General features: G+C 40.4%; 1 protein-coding gene across 36 annotated transcripts in view; it reads left to right on the top strand.

Moving 5' to 3' along the window:
* Positions 1 to 18,450, top strand: part of CADPS (calcium dependent secretion activator) — a 312,099-nt gene that overhangs the window by 189,552 nt on the left and 104,097 nt on the right. For 20 of the 36 annotated variants that reach the window (XM_075574751.1, XM_075574755.1, XM_075574740.1 and 17 more), the window contains exons 12-14: positions 8,220 to 8,356; positions 9,138 to 9,325; positions 15,310 to 15,474. In XM_075574751.1, the coding sequence (XP_075430866.1) occupies positions 8,220 to 8,356; positions 9,138 to 9,325; positions 15,310 to 15,474 (490 nt within the window). The remainder of the gene's footprint in view (positions 1 to 8,219; positions 8,357 to 9,137; positions 9,326 to 15,309; positions 15,475 to 18,450) is intronic. The other 16 variants (XM_075574766.1, XM_075574767.1, XM_075574769.1 and 13 more) reach the window with 1 other exon arrangement.

An 18,450-nucleotide genomic window follows, 5' to 3' on the forward strand; every position in this document is an offset into this window, starting at 1 on the left:
ATCTGGTTGATTGCTTAATGCTTGGGAATAAATCATTGTGCACAGTGACAATCATTTGCATTTAGACTTTATTTTTGTTTTTGTTATTCTTGGTTATTGTTCCTACGTTTCGCATGGATGATTTCACCAACCATTCTGTAATGGTAAATAATAGAACGCAGAAGGGCAATCTTAAAAAACAAACCAAAAAAAAAACACTATGAAATCCCGTATTCAAGTCCATGGAGGTTTTTGGCCGATTGCAGTGTTTTGGGCTGCTTCGGGGAATATACTGTAAAATAAGCCCCTTGCTAGGTATTTTTTTTTTTTAGAGGCGTAACCCCTTTCTCTGCTGGAGGAGGTGAATTTACAAAGTGTTGAAGTGAAGACGTCTTCTTCACTGAAACGGTTCAGACAAAGTTTATTTCATACATCTTTCATAAGTAACCTAGCTAATATACAGTTAGTTGAAAGAGGTACATGACAAAGCACTGTGCCACAGACTTTTGGCCAAGACAAGACATCAGTTGGTAACCATTGTCCCGTACCAGATCAGCTTGAAAGTATCCATTCTTGAAAGTGTGAAACAGATGGTTCACATCCATAAATACACGAACAGCTTAAACCAGGGGTGCTCAACTCAAGGTCTCAAGCGCCCTCAACAGGTCAGGTTTTCAGAATATCCCTGCTTCAGCACAGGTGGCTCAATCAGAGGCTTAGTCAAAGACTGAGCCTCTGATTGAGCCACCTGTGCTGAAGCAGGGACTGATTGAGCCACCTGTGCTGAACTGGAACAAGCTCCCCCATCACATTCCCTTTGCTCCCTCCCTAACTATCTTCAGAAGTCAACTCAAAACTCATCTCGTCTCCATTCCATGATCCCCCATTAACCTCCTACCCCATCCCCTCCGTCACCCCACCATCCCCAATGCCCATGATCTCCCTACCCTCACCTGCCCATGATCTCCCTACCCTAAACCTTCCTACAACCTCTCCAAAACCCTCCAAATTCACCCACCGCACCAATTCAATCGCCTCCACTGTGCCCACTGTCAGACGCATCACCATGTCACCGACAAGACTAAATCCAGAGACCTGACCCCAACCCCTGCCCACCAACCAAGCAAGCTCCAAACGTATCTAACCCATAACCCGTCCATAATGTTCCCACCCTTGCCCACAAATCAATGTACACTGCCCTGGAGAAGGGCGCTATATAGATGTTGTTATAAATAAATAAGCAGGGATATCCTGAAAACCGAACATGTTTGGGGGGGAGCTTGAGAACTGGAGTTGATATTCCCCTTAGCTTAACCGACAGCTTCTGATCATTGTCAAAATGAAAGAGACTTGATACAATGACTAAATATGATTAATTATGAGAAGCTTAACGCTTTCACCGTTTCCCCCCTTTCTAGATACATACTGTATCTGGAAACGTTACGTTAGGAACGCTGTCGTGTTTTCCTCCGTCGTCTTGGCCTTTCTGTTCATAAAGTGTATTTCATTTTTATTTTTAATTTTTTTTACAAATCTGTTTTCCCAAACCTGTTATTTTTTTTCTTTACTTAAGAGGGAGTTGGATCTATCGGTCACGAGAGTTGGCAAATATGTATTTGGAGTATTCTGAATGCAATATGAGAAGGAGCGGGTGGCATAACCTCTCCTGACCATTTAACAATACTCCTTCCCCTTCCTTCTTTCTCTCTTTCCTTGATTTGCTTACATTTCCCCTTGGATAGCAGGCAGAATTTATTCTCCACTTCTTCAAGCAGAAACAATAATTTTTTTGTTGGGGGTGCGGGTCTGACTAGGACTCCAGTTGGCCATGCTTCAATATGATAACCTGCTGGAGTGTGCTACTTTTTAAAGGACAGAATGAATGAGAGAACGAATGAATGGACTCTTGGATTGACAACTCTGCAGTGTCTTTGCATCATTCGCTATCTTGTGAGATGTTGATGATTGTATGTTCTGCTTGACATAAATCTTTAATACTTCATTCAACTCACTGCTATGTTTTCTCGTATGATCAACTTGTAGCTGCAACATTCACAAATGCAGTTTTAGGTTTTTCAGTGCTGGGAGGGTCCGCAGTATACCGCGCACTCTATTGCAATGTATTAATATGCAGGCTATTGCATGCCTTTTAGTACTGAAAAACGTAAAACAGGATTTTTACATTCACATTAACGGCATGAACAAATTGCGCTGCAAATCACAAAAAGCATGCAACTTTGACATTTGCTCCCATAAAATGTTTTCAAAATGAATTGCTTATAAACTGTGAAAAATGCTTAACATATTTTCATCCAAGACCTTATACATGTCTTCCTGTTATCTTCGGCAATGAGACTGGTGCTCATGTGAGATTATTACTTGTAATACTGCACTTTATCCATAATTAGGTTTCAGTACAAAAAGATGGAGTCTTGCAGGACAGAATATAAATCAACTAGTTAAGTCACGTGGCGTAGACTATATCTGACAGTGGGAAAAGTGTGGCGTCAAGAAGCAATTTGACCTTTTTGTCTAAAAAAAACTTGCTATTGCAAAATAAAAATGCTAATTGGGTATATCTATTTGACATCTCTACAGGGATAGCTGCTGTTAACCCCTGTCATTATATTAGCTAGGATAACTTGTATAATAACTACGAAACCAAAGCTTCCCTCTTAGAATGTCAAACAAACATGACAAGTAAACAATTCAGAATGAGTCAAATATAATGTTATCTATTATTATACGGTATGCACACACACTATCTTAAATAATGATGGTATTTCCATTGACTTTGGCACAGAAGTGCCTATAGTTACTGCTTAACAAAAGTCTAAACATTTGGATTTTTATTTCAAAAATATATACAAATCAGTGTGTGTAGCATACACTATCCACATAAGTTAACTTTCATTTTTAATTGTATTTATGGGAAACATTTAATAATTCTGTCCACTCTTACAATAGGATACATGTCAGATTTGATTAAAATGTATATAGGTGTTGCTGGACGTATGCAGTACATAGCTGATCAAGTGATTAAAACAAGTGAGATATTGCAATCCCTTCTGCAACATTCCAATGATGTTATAGACCTTTGATTGCACTTTTGTGAACCAATTTTTTTTTCATTATAAATTAAACTAGTCTTTGCTTTCTATCGACAAATCTACATTTAAATGTCAGTAGTAGTCCGTGAACTGCTACACATTGGTGTCAGACAGTAGAGGGGAAGGATTGATATTGCTAGCATTGACGAAAAGAAAAACAATATAGGCAATGAAAAGTGAACTAATGTTTGAACCAGGGACGGCCAACTCCACTCCTCAAGGGCAGGCCAGGTTTTGAGGATATCCCTGCTTCAGAACAGGTGGCTCAGTCACTGTTTCGGTCAAAGACTGAGCCACCTGTGCTGACGCAGGGATATCCTGAAAACCTGACCCATTGGTGATCCTTGAAGACTGGAGTTGGCCGCCCCTGGTTTAAAGCATAGGAAGCAGTGTTCTGATGCTGAACTCAAAGTGGCTTACACTGTAAAAACTGGTCCATCACACCTTAAAATGTTTTGTTATAATCTCAGAATCAAGATAATGTCCTAAACCTAGGGAGGTCTAAAAAAAAAAAAAAAAGTGCCTGTAATTAATACTGTAATAACAATTAATAAAGGTCCTGACTCAATATGAAAGCAATGCAAGAAAGACACATGCAAAAGCTTGTATAAGGTACATCTCAATTTGACACAAGTCTCCTGAATGAATTAGAAATGTGTGAGCTCGTACTGGCTGTTTCTAATATTTTTAAATAAAGAGGCTTATGGACTAACTGTTGTCTGAGATGGGACTGGATATTTTACATACAGCACTTCCTTTATTGATACACAATGGAGATTGTGACGCAGGGGTGCGACTCTCTTTAACTTTTCCTTAAATGTTGAGTTGCTCAGCATTAATATAGAAAGCCTTAATGCAAGGGTCTCAAACTCAGCCCGCAAGGGTCACCAACAGACCAGGTTTTATGGATATTCCTGCTTCAGCACAGGTGCCTCAATCAGTGGCTCAGTCTTCAGCTGAGCCATTGATTGAGTCACCTGTGCTGAAGCAGGGATATCTATAAAAGCTGGCCTGTTTGGGGCCCCTTAGGACGGAGTTTGAGATTTCTGGGTTAACGTTTAGGAGCATCTCCTCTATTGAACAGAAGTTTCCCAAACATCATTGTGTACCTTTTACTTGATACTTGGGGAATAGCTAAACATGTTTCTCCCCATTTATATCCTATAGAGACACTGCAAGGTCGTTATGAAGGGTATCCAGTTCAGAATAGCACCATATGAATGTGGAAATCCCAATGCCAAAAAAAACCCCCATTGATTTATTTTTTTCAAATTTACTCTGATGGAATTGGATAAAAAACAACTATGCCACATAATCTCACATTTATTTATTTTATTTATAAACTGTGTTACCAGGAAGTAATACATTGAGAGTTACCTCTTGTTTTCAAGTATGCCCTGGGCATAGAGTTAAGATGACCAATAATACATGGTTACAAATACGGTTACATAAGTGAACAGGGTATACATTATATACAGGGTATATATTATTTAAACATAATATTACATACACAACACAAGTGTAGTTACCATTAAAGCATTTGCTATTTTTTACTTCTTAGGTACAAAACGGCACCTCTTAGGAACCTGACTGCTCTGAACCTTGATCTTGACCTTGAGTTTGACTTTGACACGTGCCTTAAGTCAATGATATAACTAATTTATAAATAAATTATTTTTTAGCTCTAACTTTAGGCTAAATAGCAATATTAATCCTAGGGGAATATAATGTTTTCTTGAGTTTTAACATCCGAAGTAGGAGCATTGTCTGTTATAAGTAATTTTCACTTTCAATTAAATATATTTTTTAAACTTCAACTTTAGTCTAAATAACAATATCAGTATTAGGGGGGGGAGCATTATTTTCTTGGGTTTTCACGTCTGAAGGAGCATTGTCTGTTATGAGTAATTTTCAATCTAAGATATTACAAGCCACAAAGAATAGTGCTGTTCTCATCTCTAATTGACCTAACAGTGTCATCAATACAAGCAAGCTACTAATTATTACAGTCAGTTTTAAACCTTTTTTGCCAGTGAATGTCGACTCTGAACAACTGAAGACATCTTTTTAGCATGAAGGTCAAGCTAAAAAAACAAATTGCATGAGGTATACGTCCATGAGAAACATGGCTTGTTTAATGACAGGTGATTACTGTATATTTACCCTATAGTCATTTGTATGACATTACACCTCAGTCAGTATCCTCAGCTGCTGAAAGGACCACGTTGTCTTTGTCTATGTGTAATTAGGTCTCTGTTGGTGTTTTAAAGCCATTATTCTGCACTGAATATCTCCCCAAAAAACAGCCGTACTGTAAAATAAATTGGACTAATGAGTGCAATGTAAAATAAACATTATGGACATAAGGATCTTCCGCTGTTTAGTTTGCATTTCTAATGGTGGATTTAAGAAAACAAAATCCCAACAGCTGTTAATATAACAGTATTCATCCAAAATAACACAGGTATTATTATAATAAAAAAAAAATTCTATGCCTTTAAATGAAAAAAAGCAAACACCTATTGGTTTAATTTCTTCACTATCAGAAACTCAACTTATTTTGCATCAGTTCTCATAAAAAAAAACAAACATCACATGCTCAATGCTAATATTCAGCTGTGCAAACTTATTTTTTCCCAATCCTTGTATGTAGGTCTATGACAGTTTTCCTAGATTTGTTACGTGTTAAAAAATGAGGTAAACAATACGTCCTACACGTTGTGTAATATGCGACTGTTTGCGTTAGATATTGAAAAAGAGCACATTCAATATAACATTTAAAATCAGGTTTCGTATTAAGTTTTTGCCATATCAACCTTTGATGCATTTTATAAGGAAATTAGAGGGGGGGAACCAATAGGTGCATAAACAGCTGAGTGAGGCAGTCTCACTGATATTTTGCATCACAGCTTCTATAGATTCTTATTTAGTATGCCATGTAGCTGCCTCCCTGGTGCTGCAGAAGAGACATGCCCCATTCAAGAGAATGGGTGTGCTCCCAGTGCTGCAGAAGAGATATGCCCCATTCAAGAGAATGGGTGTGCTCCCAGTGCTGCAGAAGAGATATGCCCCATTCAAGGGACTAAAATCTTCTACAGTGGCTTTACTTTACATTGAATAAGCACCTTAGACTTGAGTCTCACCGAGAGAAGTCGGTACTCTTCCATTACTAACAATACCTTTATATATAGCACTTTTCTCCCAATGGGACTCAAAGCGCTTCAGTTACCGTATAGTGCGCGGTATGCAGCATATAGGATTGTTACAGACACAGCCCCATACAGACAGGTGACGTGACTCACCCGACGTCACAAGCTGCTGATACCAGGATTTGAACCAGGTTCCCCTGCCGCACACTCAGTGCCTTTACTCACGGAGCCGGTGCTTAAGTTGGTACATAACTCCCGAATCGCAAACCAGTTGGCATATTTGGGTGATATTTAAATTAAAATAAATTTAATAAATAATAATAATAATAAATATATATTTACAAGCAAATGAATAACTGTTTAACATTTTATTTGCAGACTCAAGAATTACGTTTTCATTTTGAAAATAGTCTTTTTTGAAAGAGCATTCTAAAAGCAAACCAGATTTTTTTAAAAATATATTTGACTATTATCCAAGTATGTTATTTTCAACTTCCCAGTAGACTTTCTACTATTTTCAAATTCGGTTGAAAACTTTAAACAGTGAAAGGATGTCAGAGTCACTATGTATATATTTTGACAAAATAAAGCAGCACTATCCTATTCAGTTTCTAATTACACATTTTTTGATGACGAAAACCTTTTTTATTATGTTTATACTGTAGTACTTAAAATATATCTGACTTTATTAGTTAGGTTCATTAGGTTGTCATTTCATTTAATGATTTTGCAACCTAATAATAATACTAATGATAATTTAATTTATGTAGTATTTCCCCCTCTAAAAAAAGCACCCATGTAGTACAACTCTTGTGTGATTTACAATGAGAATCGGGAGCAGAAATGTTACAATTTTTTAACTTTTTTGGATCTCTGACACTAAAAGTGACACATAAAATTAGAATTCACTCAAATAGTGTAAAACAGAAGCAGGATTTAAATCGTGTTCTATTTGTTAAGGATTTAGTTGGATCCCATTTAGTAGGAAATTGGGCAGATGTATTTAAGAGTGAAATGTGTCTTTCAATGCAGTTATCCTTAACACAACAATAGTCCTCTGCAGGGGGTTCCTCTCCGACCACACCCAAGTTGAAATTACTGTATTGTTCAGTTTATTTTAGTTACACATGTTCAGATTAATTAGTTTGGCCCCAAGGATGCTGTGCCTACAGTATTTACCCTGAAAAGAAAAGTGTGAATGTATTGAGACTATTACTTCACAATAAATGGCAGATCACAACCCTTGCTGTGTACATTCTGTTTATCTGTTGAGTTGATTATCAAAATAGTCCAAGCACCCGGCTACTTCCTCTGGAACAACAAATGAAGTCTTAGTTGAATACATTAGCAATGCTCAAGTGAGCAACTCTCTAAAGAATTAGCAGTGGGAAAAACTGAAATCTTGGACTCTGGTTGGTGCAACCCAAAACAGGCAACAAAACCCAACACATTTAAACTACAATGACATCGACTTACCTTCCGATAGAATGGCAGTATCTATTTACAATTAAACCATTTATAAATAGGGGATATTGTATAATTTCCGATACTAATCTTGTTCTTGATGGCTGTAGAATAACGTGTTGTTTTGGTTCAAAAATATTTAATAAGTGCATGTTCAAGATAGAAAACAGTTTTTTTTTCCCCTAAAAGGAATTTGACTAACGTAAGTTTCCACAGAAATAAGCAGAAAACCACAGTTTTGAAATACGTATAAATTAGAGTTAAACCAGGAGAGGGAGATATAGGTGAATAATAATGAATGTGCTTTTTCAGTTTAGTTTTAGTTGTCTTTTTTTTTTTTCTCCAGTTTTCTATTTTTCTTTTTCATCGTTGTAACCCATTCAGTGCCGAAGGAACCAGCAGTGTGCTATAGAAACAATGCCCTGCGGGTCCCTTTCACTCTGAAAGGGCTTAATGACCAATATATTGTGGATTTTCTTCCTAAACCCTGTTCTTCTCTACATATGTAAATAAACAGATGCTGATAGAGCACAAAAACATGGCATGGATGAATTTATCTCTTCCAACCCTTGTACCTTTGACCACGCCCTGCTTTTCGAGATGGTCCAACGCCTCACTTTGGATCACAGACTCAACGACTCCTATTCCTGCCTGGTTAGTATATCTTTTTCTATACCACTAAGGGAGTAATGGTATATCCACAAAGCAGCTGTTTGTGCTGTTTTCAGATGAAAATCCACATTGAAGTCGATGGTGATTTTGGGCAGAAACCAGCCTAAACAGCTGCTTCGGTGGATTTAGAATAAGGTCCTAAGGCAGGGGTGGGCAACTCCAGTCCTTAAGGGCCATCAACAGGTCAGTTTGTGAGCATATCCCTGCTTCAGCACAGGTGGGTTAATCAGTGTCTCAGTCATTGATTGGCCAACTCCAGTCCTTAATGGCCACCAACAGATCAGGGTTTACGGATATCCCTGCTTCAGCACAGATGGCCACCTGTGCTGACGCAGGGATATCCTGACAACTTGACCTGTTGGTGGCCCTTGAAGGCTGGAGTTGCCCTTCCCTGCCGTAAGAGCTGTGCAAGATAGCATATCATGGTATATGATGACTCTGTATGTATAAGTTGTCGTGATCATATGGAGCACTGGACAATATAAGAAAAAGATGACAAAACAAGTAATACACCATACCATTAAGGGTAATAAAGTATGTGATCTCAACATTATTTAGTTATTAACACTGATTGAAGGGGGGCCACTTTTATTGTATAGACATCTTCAGTATGCAGTTACAAAAGAACACAGTGGAAATTTTGTGTTATATGGAAAATGTTTTTTTAACTTAAAACTTTTAGTTACATTACTTTCACAAAACTGCATGAAGGCAACTGTATGGAAATTGTGACTACATTGTATTTATGTTTTCCGTTTCTCAGGGCTGGTTCAGCCCGGGTCAGGTCTTTGTGTTGGATGAATACTGCGCACGATATGGAGTACGAGGCTGCCACCGACACCTGTGTTATCTTAGTGATTTACTAGAACGAGCAGAGAATGGAGCAATGATTGACCCCACATTACTCCACTACAGTTTTGCCTTTTGTGCCTCACATGTACATGGCAACAGGTATGGGGGAAAAACAATCAGCGAATGCACATTTTTTCCATTGGGTGTAAGGGTAAAATTAGCAACATTCATTTTATTCAAGAGAATACAGTATGTTCAATAGGGAATTCTAGTGCAGAGTATAGTAAAATATAGAAATGTTCATCTCTTGAAAACCCTGTTGGTGTGAATGGTAATTGTATTTTCAATGTAAGGAGTATACCGTAAGTGAAGGGTTTGCCAGTCGTGCTTTTTGTTTTCTCAGTACTGTATATAGAGATCATGGCACCAGATAGCATCACATTAATAAAAAGCTTTGCCTGCAGCTGCAGTATGCACCGAAATCTCGAGGAACTTGTTCCCTTATATATAATATAAGATCTTATAAGGCAGGAGAGGCCAACTCCAATCCTCAAGGGTCACCAACAGGTCAGGTTTTCAGGATATCCCTGCTTCATTCTGACTGAGCCACTGGTTGAGCCACCTGTGCTGAAGCAGGGATATCCTGAAAACCTGACCTGTTGGTGGTCCTTGAGGACTGGAGTTGGCCGCCCCTGTTCTAATGTTTTCCAGTTGTCGACAACCCTGTGTATGACATAACTGTATGTGCTTCTAAAATATGTCATGCGTACGTAAAAACGTGTTCCATATATTAACAAAAGATATTTAATCTAGATACTACATATAGTATATACGTATATATATATATATATATATATATATATATATATATATATATATATATATATATATATATACAGTGTTCGACAAATCACCCAAAAATCTACTCGCCCACCCAAAAAATCTACTCGCCCATAGCCACGCCCATAGCCACGCCCCTAGCCACGCCCCTAGCGAATATAAGTGACTATCAGCAAATACACACGAATGCAGCCGTTCCCTACCTGTCTTCTGAGTTAGGGGGGATTCCGAGTATCCTGGTAGAAGCTTTCTAATCAGATCTGGAACAAAGAAAGTTAGAAATTATTTTAAAACCTCAATACATTCTTATGTGTAGACTGCTGACTACTTGTTTGACTGGGTGACTGACTGAGTGACTGAGTGACAGGGTGAGTGACTGAATGGGTGACTGACTGAGTGACTGAATGGGTGACTGACTGAGTGACAGGGTGAGTGACTGACAGGGTGAGTGACTGACTGGGTAACTGACTGAATGGGTGAGTGACTGAATGGGTGAGTGACTGAATGAGTGAGTGACTGACTGGGTGACTGACTGACTGGGTGAGTGACTGACTGGGTGAGTGAGTGACTGACTGGGTTACTGAGTGACTGGGTGTGTGTGACTGGCTGACTGGGTGAGTGACTGGGTGTGTGTGACTGGGTAACTGGCTGAGTGATTGAATGGGTGACTGACTGAGTGACAGGGTGAGTGACTGACTGGGTGAGTGACTGGGTAACTGACTGACTGGGTGAGTGACTGACTGAATGGGTGAGTGACTGAATGGGTGAGTGACTGAATGGGTGAGTGACTGACTGAGTGACAGGGTGAGTGACTGACTGGGTTACTGACTTACTGGGTGAGTGACTGACTGAGTGACAGGGTTACTGACTGACTGGGTGAGTGGCTGACTGAGTGACAGGGTGAGTGACTGACTGGGTTACTGACTGACTGACTGGGTAACTGACTGACTGGGTGAGTGACTGACTGGGTGAGTGACTGACTGGGTGAGTGACTGACTGAGTGACTGACTGAGTGACTGACTGAGAACTGACTGAGTGACTGACTGAGTGACTGACTTGGTTACTGACTGGGTTACTGAATTGGTTACTGACTGGGTTACTGACTTGGTTACTGACTGGGTTACTGACTGGGTTACTGACCGACTGGGTTACTGACCGACTGGGTTACTGACTGACTGGGTTACTGACTGGGTTACTGACTGACTGGGTTACTGACTGACTGGGTTACTGACTGGGTTACTGACTGACTGGGTTACTGACCGACTGGGTTACTGACTGACTGGGTTACTGACCGACTGGGTTACTGACTGACTGGGTTACTGACTGACTTGGTTACTGACTGGGTTACTGACTGACTGGGTTACTGACTGACTGGGTTACTGACCGACTGGGTTACTGACCGACTGGGTTACTGACCGACTGGGTTACTGACTGACTGGGTTACTGACTGACTGGGTTACTGACTGACTGGGTTACTGACTGACTGACTGGGTGTAGAATGGGACAAATACATTAGGAATAACTGTAGACAGAATAAGAAATGTTTACAATCAACCAAAACAATGTTTTATTTAGCAGTGTATGCGGCCGGGAGCACCACCCCTTTGGCACCTCCCGTCCGGCGCCCCCCCCCCCCCAAAGACCCTCTTTATAGTTTTAATTATAACCTGCCTTTTTATTTTTTGGATGGGCTAAAATCCTAACTGAGAAAGGCTGGGCAGGTCGGCATTCCCCCCCCTCCCCCCCCCCCCCCCCACCATACCTCACTCGGGCGTAGTGGAAGCTTTGTGGAGGTGGCAGGGTGGGTGGGAGGCACATCCCCAGCGGGCTCCCCATGGGACAGTCAGCCCCGCCATGGCCGCCACTGCCCTGCTCCCCTCGCCGGAAGCTAGTGGTCGGGGGTGCAGACCGGCATATCCCCCCCCCCCCCCCCCACACCTCATGCGGCGGCTGCGCCGTCATGAAGATAGCTGGGCTTAGTGTAATCTTTGGGGAGGCGGCAGGGTGGGGGGGAGGCACAGTGTCCCATGCACACACACACACCCATGCTTACACACACCCATGCATACACAAACACCCATACACACACACCCACACAACCATGCACACACACACACACACACACACCCTTGCACACACACACACACACACACACACACACACACACACACACACACACACACACACACACACACACACACACACACACACACACACACACACACACACACACACACACACACACACACACACACCCATGCCCACACCCATGCACACAGACACACACACACACCCATGCACATACACACATACACATACACACACACACCCATGCCCACACCCACACACCCATGCCCACACACACATACACCCATGCATACAGAAACACACACCCATGCACACACATGCACACACACACACACACACACACAAACACATGCCCACACCCATACACACCCATGCATACACACACACCCATGCATACACAAACACCCATACACACACACCCATGCCCACACCCATGCCCACACCCATGCACACACACACACACACACCCATGCACACACACACCCATGCACACACACACCCATGCACACACACACACCCATGCACACACCCACACCCACACACCCATGCACACACACACATACACCCATGCATACACAAACACACACACACACACACACAAACACATGCCCACACCCATACACACACATACACAAACATACACACACACACACACACACCAATGCATACACTCACGGGATGCCGTGACAGGCCGAGAAGGGGGGACACCCCCACTGCAATCTGCTGGCCCGCGGACCACGTGACAGGCCGAGAAGGGGGGACACCCCCACGACCATCTGCTGCCCCGTGCGGGACGCCGGGACATGCCAAGAAGGGGGGACACCCCCACGACAATCTGCTGCCCCGCGCGGGACGCCGGGACATGCCGAGAAGGGGGAGACACCCCCACGACAATCTGCTGGGCAAGTTAAGCGGGGACAGGGAGAGAAGGGGGAACAGGGAGAGAAGGGGGAACAGGGAGAACCGGGAGAGAAGGGGGAACAGGGAGAACCGGGAGAGAAGGGGGAACAGGGAGAGAAGGGGGGAACAGGGAGAGAAGGGGGAACAGGGAGAACAGGGAGAGAAGGGGGGAACAGGGAGAGAAGGGGGGAACAGGGAGAGAAGGGGGGAACAGGGAGAGAAGGGGGGAACAGGGAGAGAAGGGGGAACACGGAGAGTAAGGGGGCTTGCAGGGAAGCAGCAGAGGGGCCGCAAGACGGAGTATTGGAGAGTACTTACTTACTCTCCAAGAGATCTCCGGCCGGAAAGAATGGCTGCTCGTTGGGGGCGGGCTCATATAGAGCCTGGCCGCGCGCCCCCAAAGCCTGGGAGCGCGCGCCAATCAGGAGTCAGGTAGGGGAGTTTTTTTTTTTTTTTTAGTGCGAGCGCGGGAAATTTCAGCGCGAACGGGGGAATTTAAAAAAAAAAACACACGTGCTGCTTGGGCCAATATTTACACGCCCGGGGGTTAAATCCACCCGCCCCGGGCGAGTAAATGTATAGGATTGTCGAACACTGTATGTATATATATATATATATATATATATATATATATATTTATATATATATAAAATCACCTTTTGAGGTCTACGATGTATCAATGTTCGATTTAATGTAGACATACTATAATCAGTTAGATACTAACATCAAAAGAGAGGACAAGAGAATAGACCTATATTCTAGGCGGTACTCAAATTAGAAAGCACGTAGTTTGCCTCAGAGAGCCAATAAAAGCATCCAATGCAGTAACATATAATATTCTCTGCTTGTGTATTGAAAGGCCCCTTCAGCACTACAGAGGGACAGTATAATGGCTAAATTAATAGGAAAACGATGCCTACGACATTATAGTATACAACCTGCCCTTTATTTGGTTGTTAAACAATAACACACAGTTGACATAATATAACAAGAATTCAGACTTATGTAGTACTTTAAGCGAACAAATCACTGTCTTTAATTAACAGGCACAATGAGTTCCAAGGAGCTTACAATGTTTGGTGCCTGGGGCATTAGTAAATAAATAGACTTCATCATGGACACATGAAGCTGACAATAGGATTCAGACTGTATTCTACTAATCCAAAACCTGTAGTTGTAACACTAGGCTGCTCCCTTTCCCAAATATATTAACCCCATTACTTGCTTCCACAACACATATAAATGCCATCCAGGTGGCATTTAAAAGCAGAAGCATTAGGTCTTAAGATTTTAGAAAGTCTTACTTACAGGATTGCTTTATAGACTAGTGCTAAACAACCTCATTTAATGAAAGCCTTTAAAAAGGCCACGTTACTGTAACTGTATGGAAAGTCTTGCAGTCTCAGTATTTTATAGGCAACAAAACATTCAATTAAACATTTAATTGCTGTGATTGAGTAATACTTAAATTACCATAAAGATTTTTTGGGGAACTCATTAGTAGTCTACAGAGTGGAAGTGCCCGAGGTCCTGATTAAACTTGTGAAGAATGTAAGTGTCACTATCTCTGTATTTTAGATTTTTTTATTTATATGTCCTACAGTATACTGTACATATAAATGTCTTACATTTTAAGGTTAAGTGCTGTGAAAAGCTCTCTGCACACTATTACATCTCCGAAGAAGTTTCTTGTTGGTCCATTAAAGCGTATTACAAATTACAACATTCTTCAGATACAGCTACAATGTGATAGAAAACTTGCACAACGTCAGTATGAAAATCAACACAATACATCAGATTAACATACTAAAGTCTTTTTTTTCAATATACTGGAGATTATTCAGCTGTTAGTTCTACTTTTGCTTTCTTGTTACCATTTATTACTATCATTCTAACTACTTTGTTTCAAGAGGTTTCGCACAAAATTGTAATACTTATACATGTCATAAGTTTTGATTAAACAAAAGGCACCTTAATCATTCCCATGTCACTTTTTATACTTGAGTAAATGTCCAATGGGTTTCACCAATATGGTAGATAAATATTGCAAATATATGTTTGACAGCACTAAGCTACCTTGTGAGCACAAGGTGTTCACAAATGTAGGGACAGGCTCACTCAAGAACACCATTTAGTTTTCTGATTTATTCTTTGCGTTATTATTTTGCTTATTTTACCATATGCTTTCTTTATTTCAATTTGCTTTCTTTTACTTCCTCATGTCATGCTTTCTTCTGTCTCTTATTTTTATCTGCCTTCTTTTGTGCTGCTGATTTTACACTCTATATACTGTCCACACCACCCATGCACCAAAGTCCACAAATGCCAGAATTACTTGGCGGGTCACAGCAAAACGCAGAAGGGGAGGGAGGCAAAGTGCCTAGTCCCTCAGCAATTGAACCAGAGACTAAAAGAGATTCCAAAAGGGATTCTAAAAAACGAAAAGATTCAAAATCCCAGCCGAATCCAGAACCTAAAAGGTAAGGATTATTTGTGCGAAGATTTGTGTTTCACTTCATGACAATATTTATATACACCGGCCTCCCACCGTTTCCCACAAATACATTCACCCAGTGCCAACCATCGTATCATTCCGGAAAGTTCATTTGACATGACAAAATTCAGTAGGCACAATGTAGAGCATGTAGAGAAAGGGTTAAAGCTAAAAGTACCTTTATTTTTGAAGGAATTATGACCGGTTTAATTGAGATTACGGTTCTGTATTTTGTTTAGTTTATAGAAGTTAAAATTAATGAAGTGCTAATGGCAGTAACTGGGATGTGCGGCCAAGCCAGAGAGTGGCTTCAAACTTTCCAAACTGATAGCAAAACCTCCAAAAACGTTCAGCGAAACTCAAAGAATTCAACATTTTCTATTTCATTTTTTTAAAAGGCAAAATAGAAGCCCTGCACCTTGTTACAATTTTTGTATGCAAGTTAATTGAACATGCAACACCCATTGACTTTTCGCGTTGCGCGAACTTGTTGCAATCTTCTGAATCAAACCTAACCAGAAAGGGTGACATTCGCAAAGCTTGCACGTCTCTAGACAATATACATTGTCTATCATGCATTTCATTTGCTTATAACTATTACTGAGGATTACTGTAGCAATGTAACGATAATAAAAGTTCGATTTTTTTTTTGCAATTAAAAAATATCACTATACATGTATGCAATAAAAACAGTTACAGACATACCCCGCATTAACGTACGCAATGGGACCGGAGCATGTATGTAAAGCAAAAATGTACTTAAAGTGAAGCACTACCTTTTTTCCACTTATCAATGCATGTACTGTACTGGAATCGTCATATACGTGCATAACTGATGTAAATAAGACATGTGTTAGAAGCTCTATAGTTTCCCCGCTTGCGCACAGCTTCGGTACAGGTAGGGAGCCGGTATTGCTGTTCAGGACGTGCTGACAGGCGCATGCGCGAGCTGCCTTTTGCCTATTGGGCGATATGTCCTTACTCGCGAGTGTACTTAAAGTGAGTGGCCTTAAACCGGGGTATGCCTGTATACGGTTAGTGTTTCTGCTCACTCGAATCACATAAAATATTGTAGACACAGGTCTGAACTCTGGTTTTAAAATGGTATGCCTTTTAGGCAGTAGCAACTCGGCTAAGTTAATCCATTTCATTCATTTTCATATGCATTGATTTATATTTGATTTATTTTCACACTAGATGTTGATTCAATTTTACATGTCCAAAAATGAACTAGTAGTTTAGCTTTCTCTGGAATGAGGTTGGCTGTCAGTCAGAATCTGCCACTCCAGTAATGAAGGTCAAATATAGGGAGAAATCCATGTGGCTATCAATCTCCTTCATGTGAAATAGACAGTGATGGTAGAGAGGAGGTGGGTTGTCTGTTTGTATCGTGTATGTGTAAGGTCAGGCAGTTAGACAACAGTAGCTTGCAGTCAGTGAGAAAGTGCAGGGAGAATGTGATTCAGATATTGCTGGACAGCCTGAAGGTCAGGACTGACAACATGACAGGTCATCATACAGAGCTAACTAACTAGCTGCTGTCCAGGGTCCTGCGTCACAAACACGGCTATGGTATCTGATCAGCAATTGGGCAGGAGAAAACAATAGTGCTGAATATTTCACCTCTGGCCTGACCTTGACCTTTTTGACATGTCAACTGTAGCAAGGTGAGCAAAGTATGCTGGTACTTCTAATGATACCTGTAGTACAATGAAATGTAGTATTTATCAGTGCACGTATCATGTAAAAAAATAACAAAGCTTTTACTAAAATGCCCTATAATCATAACAGCTGTGATCTTGCATCAAAAGATAGATTAATACATTGTATGTGATCACATTGGTTACATATGTGCACTGCAGATGTTTCAAATCTTTAGGGACCACTCGGCTAACGGTTTAAGATTAGAGACCTCCTGATCAAGAGAGAGAGAGCACAATACACACACCTACACCACACCTATGGACATATATCTTGTATATCTAAGAACCACACCATGCTATATTAACTTAACATTTTTACGTGCCCTATGGTTGGATTTTAATAAACATCCTTAGATTCAAATTGTTTACTATCGTGTAAGACCATGCTGTGTAGCCAGTAATATTCAACAGTGACAAACCCATCTTTGCCAGCCACTCATGCGTGCCATTCCATTTAATTGTTTTAAAGCTATTAGGTTACCAACAAAGAAAAGACAGCAGTATGCAATTATATTCTATTGTCCTATTGTACTGTTAAAAATCATGTTGATATATTTGCTTTAGCAGGGGGAACATCACTAATGGAATTAGGGTATAAATAGATAAGGGCAGTGTTGTGGGGGTGTGGTTCATAAAATGAGGCACTGACCCAACGATTGTAGCATCCTAATTTTAATTAAATATTTTTTTTATAATGAATAATGTCAGATGTTTTTTTTTGTTTTTTTATGACATTTCTAAAAATATACTTCCAACGTTGAATTTATTTTCAAACAAACAGTTCAATTTGAAAATAGCCAAGTAAAAATAGAACATGAACGTTAGGTAACAGGCTGTACTGTGTTCTCTTGTCACATGCCAACTCGAACAGCAAAAATTGGATGTGAGATTTTATGAATTTAAATGAGCTTTCACTCAAGAACCAAGCAAGTTTTGATAAGGAAACGTAAAGTGTCATACTTGATAAATGCTTAGGAATGTGTATTTCATACAATTCTTTGAAAAATAAAATAACTTATGTAAATTAAGAGCTTATCAAAAAACAAAACTGGAAAAAAAATCATTTCAGATGTACAATGTCAAATATAACTGAATTATTTGATTTAAAGGGGTGTTTTTCATTAGAAATGTGTACAAAAGCAAAAATATTGAAGCCCATATTTACTAAATGGTGCTATTCCATAAGACACCTTCCAGCACTTGAATAGGCTGTATGGTGTCTTATTAAAAAGCACCGTTTAGCAAATATGGGCCTACAC

The sequence above is a fragment of the Ascaphus truei genome, chromosome 17 (genome assembly GCF_040206685.1).
Source record: "Ascaphus truei isolate aAscTru1 chromosome 17, aAscTru1.hap1, whole genome shotgun sequence".
NCBI lineage: Eukaryota > Metazoa > Chordata > Amphibia > Anura > Ascaphidae > Ascaphus > Ascaphus truei.